This window comes from Larimichthys crocea, chromosome XIX (genome assembly GCF_000972845.2).
Source record: "Larimichthys crocea isolate SSNF chromosome XIX, L_crocea_2.0, whole genome shotgun sequence".
NCBI classification, from domain to species: domain Eukaryota; kingdom Metazoa; phylum Chordata; class Actinopteri; family Sciaenidae; genus Larimichthys; species Larimichthys crocea.
In genome coordinates this window covers 2,977,911-2,983,840 of record NC_040029.1, presented here as the reverse complement: position 1 = coordinate 2,983,840, position 5,930 = coordinate 2,977,911, and the positions used below count along the sequence as shown (strand labels likewise).

Genomic DNA, 5,930 nt, shown 5'->3' with positions numbered 1-5,930 from the left:
AAATAAATGAATAAAAACTCACTTGTACACCTTTATTTGGGCTCCAATACACAAATCAAGGATATGTTCATCAATACAGTCTGCTTTAGATCTCATTATACACTGAATCGAGGAAGGTTTGGACTGACGCAATAAACCAACAGATTGAAATCTGAACTACAGTCCTAATTACACAATCTTATTTTAGAGATCTGTATTTTCTGATAGTTAATAACATTTATCATACGATGACAAAGTACAATCACAAGCCTTTTTGCAATTTTTAGCCGATATATCTTAAATCACTTTCACAGCAGTGTAACGTAAACTTCATTTGTAGCTCTATAATGAGTCTGCACATTAAGTTCAGGTGCGGCCTTGGAGGTCCCAATAGACAGCAATGGAATCGGCCTCACGTTTGTTTTTGTTTTTCGGAACTATCGTGCCCTTTTTTTTTTTTAAATATAAGCAGACCATGTTTTCCTAGACAGACGTTTAGAGTTCTGCCCTCTTCGTCAGCAAATGGACGAGTGGATACATCTCCACAGACACAGGTAATAAACCCAAACAGAGGAAGATTCGTTCTTATATCAAAAAAGTTCAAGACCTGAGATTTTTAGTGGAACAAAAGTCTTACATACAAAAAAAAAAAAAAAAAATTACTTTCTGTAAACTGTCACAATGGCTGCGAACACTAGCTATGTCTTCCCTTTGTGACTGAAAACATGCACGTTAAAATCATGAGCTCGCATTAAAGAACGTTAAAAAAAAAAACATTTTTCCAGCCGCATTCTTAAAACATCTCATGGTTTGTTTTTTTTGTTGCAAGCTAGTAGTACACAGCTCTATGCATATAATTTTACATTTTTGACAGCTTTACGAGAATCAATTATCAGTGTGTAGACACGACTGAAGGCGATGCAGTTCCAAAAACTTAAGACAAATAAATTCATTTTTTAAAATTCTATTAAACGTGGTAATACCTTATCTTAGACAACACCGGGGACTCCTCGAGGTTACAAGTTCATTCCTTGGCACTTAGTAAAGAGTCCAGCTGTCAAAAGTGTCTTTGTAGTCAGTGTGTTGGCCGTTGGCGGTCAGCAGGCCGTTGGTTCCGTCGTGGCCGTGGTGTCCCATCATCCTCTGGCCGCTCTCTGACGAGTAGTGGGACGAGCTGAGGGCCTCCTTTGGAGCTCCTGCTCTTGGACGAGTGGTGGTGGTGGTTGTTGTGGTTGCCGGCGTCCGAGTGAGGCCTCTTGCGGGAAGAGCCGGATTAGCTCACGTCGTTGCAGTGGCCGCTGGCGGCTCGTAGAGTAAGGAGGCGTTGTCTATCGTCCCTCTGCCGCTGCCGCTTAGGGAATAGCGTGCGAGTGGCCGTGCCTCGAGTGGCGGTGGCTGCTGTGTTCTTTGTGCTTGTCTTTCCCAGGCGAGTCCCGCCCTGCTCTGAGCCGCCGTGACGCTCTGATGAAACCTTGATCCTCATCTTGAGCTCCTCGCTGGTGGCAGAGCCGTTCTCGGAGAAAGAAGCAGGCAGCCGAGACTTTTTGGAGCTGGACTTCTCTCTCCTGCCGTCGCTCGACTGGCCTGCCTGCTGCGGCTGCGAGCGTTTCTTATGGTGGTGTGAGGAGAGGGGTGGAGGAGGCGCGTACAATGTCTGTGCCCGTCTCCTCTTTTACACCGTTCTGCAAGGCCAGCTCCGCCGCGTGTTTCTCTCTGTACTTTTCAAGAGTCAAGAATTTCTGTGGCCGCGAAAAGGCGGCGGCGGCGGCGGCGTTCGCGGCGAGCTGCTGGTGTTTGCTACTCGACCCGCCTGAGGCTTTGTGTTCGTGTTTCACCAGCGTGAAGTCTGAAGGGTGGGGCTCGGGAACTGCTCGTACCACAGGACTTGGACTGGTCGCTCAGCGGCTGGTAGGAACCGAAGGGGACTGCGTGGAGTTGAGAGAGGGCATGTCGTTGGAGTCTGATCCGGCGGGAGGTGGAAGGGAGAAGGAGTTGGTGACACCGGGAAGGCGTCTAAGGACGTCCCTTGAGGCACTATCCACTGTTGGACCCTCTGTCTTTGGCTTCTTAGCTGCTTGAATGGCCTTAAAAAACAACAAAGGAAAGCAACATGAGACAGTGTCCTCTAACAGTCACACCATGCGTCGTCATGTATTCATTACTCACCCTCCAGTTTCGTATCCTCTTCAGCCTGCTGGGCGTCTTCTCCAGGATCTGAAGGAACTCGTGTGTGAGCTCTGAAAAACAGTGAACAGCCATGTTAGTGATCACCTCTTCATACTGAGGACTCCTTTCTGCTTTCATATTTTGTTGTATGGTTGCTATTTGTATGTTTTCCATATGTGAAACTGTCAGAGATCTAATAATTCTGTTTTTTATAGAGAGCAGTTTTTTAATATTCTGGCCATCTCGTATATGTAAAAGTAGGGGTGGGCAATATATAGAATATACTCGATATATCGCGGCTTGTTCTACGTGAGATGTACGAAAAGACTATATCGCGACCATCGAGTACTTGTCACGTAAATGTTTTAAGCCGTCTGCATTTAATTCTCCGGAGTTTTGCCTGTGTCACTCACTCCTGGTGCTCTCACAGCACGCAGCACACTCCCTGCCCACCCAGACGTTGCTAGGGCAGGTTGCCTGTTTCATGACAGACGCAGTGGGCGTAAACGGAATCCGCGAAGTAAGTTTTACAATTATACATGTTTTAAGTCCGTAAAACCCCTAACCACACACTTTTATACACCTTTTTACACGCATTTTGTACAGTACTCCCTTAGTTAATCAGGACGTAGAACATACGTGCTACTCTCTATAATAAACAGAATTATTACATCTCTGACAGTTTCACATATGGAAAACATACAAATAGCAACTCTCTGACAGTTTCACATATGGAAAACATACAAATAGCAACCATACAACAAAATATGAAAGCAGAAAGGAGTCCTCAGTATGAAGAGGTGATCACTAACATTGCTGTTCGCTGTTTTTCAGAGCTCACACACGAGTTCCTTCAGATCCTGGAGAAAACGCCCAGCAGGCTGAAGAGGATACGAAACTGGAGGGTGAGTAATGAATACATGACGACGCATGGTGTGACTGTTAGAGGACACTGTCTCATGTTGCTTTCCTTTGTTGTTTTTTTTAAGGCCATTCAAGCAGCTAAGAAGCCAAAGACAGAGGGTCCAACAGTGGATAGTGCCTTCCAAGGGACGTCCTTAGACGGCCTTCCCGGTGTCACCAACTCCTTCTTCCCTTCCACCTCCGGATCAGACTCCAACGACATGCCCTCTCTCAACTCCATCGCAGTCCCCTTCGGTTCCTACCAGCCGCTGAGCGACCAGTCCAAGTCCTGTGGCTACGAGCAGTTCTCCGAGCCCCACCCTTCAGACTTCACGCTGGTGAAACACGAACACAAAGCCTCAGGCGGGTCGAGTAGCAAACACCAGCAGCTCGCCGCGAACGCCGCCGCCGCCGCCGCCGCCTTTTCGCGGCCACAGAAAGTCTTGACTCTTGAAAAGTACAGAGAGAAACACGCGGCGGAGCTGGCCTTGCAGAACGGTGTAAAAGAGGAGACGGGCACAGACATGTACGCGCCTCCTCCACCCCTCTCCTCACACCACCATAAGAAACGCTCGCAGCCGCAGCAGGCAGGCCAGTCGAGCGACGGCAGGAGAGAGAAGTCCAGCTCCAAAAAGTCTCGGCTGCCTGCTTCTTTCTCCGAGAACGGCTCTGCCACCAGCGAGGAGCTCAAGATGAGGATCAAGGTTTCATCAGAGCGTCACGGCGGCTCAGAGCAGGGCGGGACTCTGCCTGGGAAAGACAAGCACAAAGAACACAGCAGCCACCGCCACTCGAGGCACGGCCACTCGCACGCTTATTCCCTAAGCGGCAGCGGCAGAGGGACGATAGACAACGCCTCCTTATCTCTACGAGCCGCCAGCGGCCACTGCAACGACGTGAGCTCATCCGGCTCTTCCCGCAAGAGGCCTCACTCGGACGCCGGCAACCACAACAACCACCACCACCACTCGTCCAAGAGCAGGAGCTCCAAAGGAGGCCTCAGCTCGTCCCACTACTCGTCAGAGAGCGGCCAGAGGATGATGGAGCACCACGGCCACGACGGAACCAACGGCCTGCTGACCGCCAACGGCCAACACACTGACTACAAAGACACTTTTGACATGCTGGACTCTTTACTAAGTGCCCAAGGAATGAACTTGTAACCTCGAGGAGTCCCCGGTGTTGTCTAGAATAAGGTATTACCACGTTTAATAGAATTTTAAAAAATGAATTTATTTGTCTTAAGTTATTGGAACTCGCATCGCCTTCAGTCGTGTCTACACACTGATAATTGATTCTCGTAAAGCTGTCAAAAATGTAAAATTATATGCATAGAGCTGTGTACTACTAGCTTGCAACAAAAAAAACAAACCATGAGATGTTTTTAAGAATGCGGCTGGAAAAATGTTTTTTTTTTTAAACGTTCTTTTAATGCGAGCTGACATGATTTTAACGTGCATGTTTTCAGTCACAAAAGGGAAGACATAGCTAGTGTTCGCAGCCATTGTGACAGTTTACAGAAAGTAATTTTTTTTTTTTTGTATGTTAAGACATTTTGTTCCACTAAAAATCTCAGGTCTTGAACTTTTTTGATATAAGAACGAATCTTCCTCTGTTTGGGTTTATTACCTGTGTCTGTGGAGATGTATCACCTCGTCCATTTGCTGACGAAGAGGGCAGAACTCTAAACGTCTGTCTTAGGAAAACATGGTCTGCTTATATTTAAAAAAAAAAAAGTGCATCGATAGTTCCAGAAAAACAAAAAACAAACGTGAGGCCGATTCCATTCGCTGTCTATTGGGACCTCCAAGGCCGCACCTGAACTTAATGTGCAGACTCATTATAGAGCTACAAATGAAGTTTACGTTACATCTGCTGTGAAAGTGCATTTAAGATATATCGGCTAAAAATTGCAAAAAGGCCTTGTGATTGTACTTTGTCAATCGCTATGATAAATGTTATTAACTATCAGAAAATACAGATCTCTAAAATAAGATTGTGTATATAGGACTGTAGTTCAGATTTCAATCTGTTGGTTTATTGCGTCAGTCCAAACCTTCCTCGATTCAGTGTATAATGAGATCTAAAGCAGACTGTATTGATGAACATATCCTTGATTTGTGTATTGGAGCCCAAATAAAGGTGTACAAGTGAGTTTTTATTCATTTATTTACCATACATACATACATACATACATACATACATACATACATACATACATACATACATACATACATACATACATACATACATACATACATACATACATACATACATACATACATACATACATACATACATACATACATACATACATACATACATACATACATACATACATACATACATACATACATACATACATACATACATACATACATACATACATACAGTGTGGTGACAGCACCATGCCAACAGTCATCCGGTCCTCCAACAGAATACTGGTGTGAAGGCTTGGGGGCAGAGGGCTTCTGCTGCAGCTTACTGGAGGGCCAGTGTTGGGGGGCTTTGGGTCAAGCATGGAGAGCCTGCTGGAGTCATCTTGTAAATTCAGAAACTGCCTTCTAATAAATCTGAATTGAGTTAAGTCATTAGTTTGATAAACTAATGATGTAATGTATACACTTCTGTTTATTTACCCAATGCCCAGTTCATCCACCTGAATAATAATAATTTAGCACACCATATCTCCTCTTCATGCTGCAGTATGGTACCATGGAAGCAGTTTGAGAGATGACCTGAAACACAATGACAGCTTCTGTATGATCAGAGTAATGAAAACTCTTTAATCTGCCATTAGGACACTGCCTTCGTCTACCCAGCATACATGTTTTAATGACTGCAGTAGCATGGTGTCCAAGTCAGTCACTACACCTGGGGGA

At 45.5% G+C, this 5,930-nt stretch overlaps 1 protein-coding gene across 1 annotated transcript in view; it reads left to right on the top strand.

The window, feature by feature from the left end:
• The window catches only part of ccnt2b (cyclin T2b), a 14,228-nt gene extending 9,025 nt beyond the window's left edge, over positions 1-5,203 (top strand). Inside the window, exons 8-9 of the mRNA XM_027291658.1 lie at positions 2,980-3,050; positions 3,135-5,203. Coding sequence (XP_027147459.1) covers positions 2,980-3,050; positions 3,135-4,211 — 1,148 coding nt within the window. The 3' untranslated portion in view covers positions 4,212-5,203. The remainder of the gene's footprint in view (positions 1-2,979; positions 3,051-3,134) is intronic.
• The last annotated feature ends 727 nt before the right edge of the window (positions 5,204-5,930 follow it).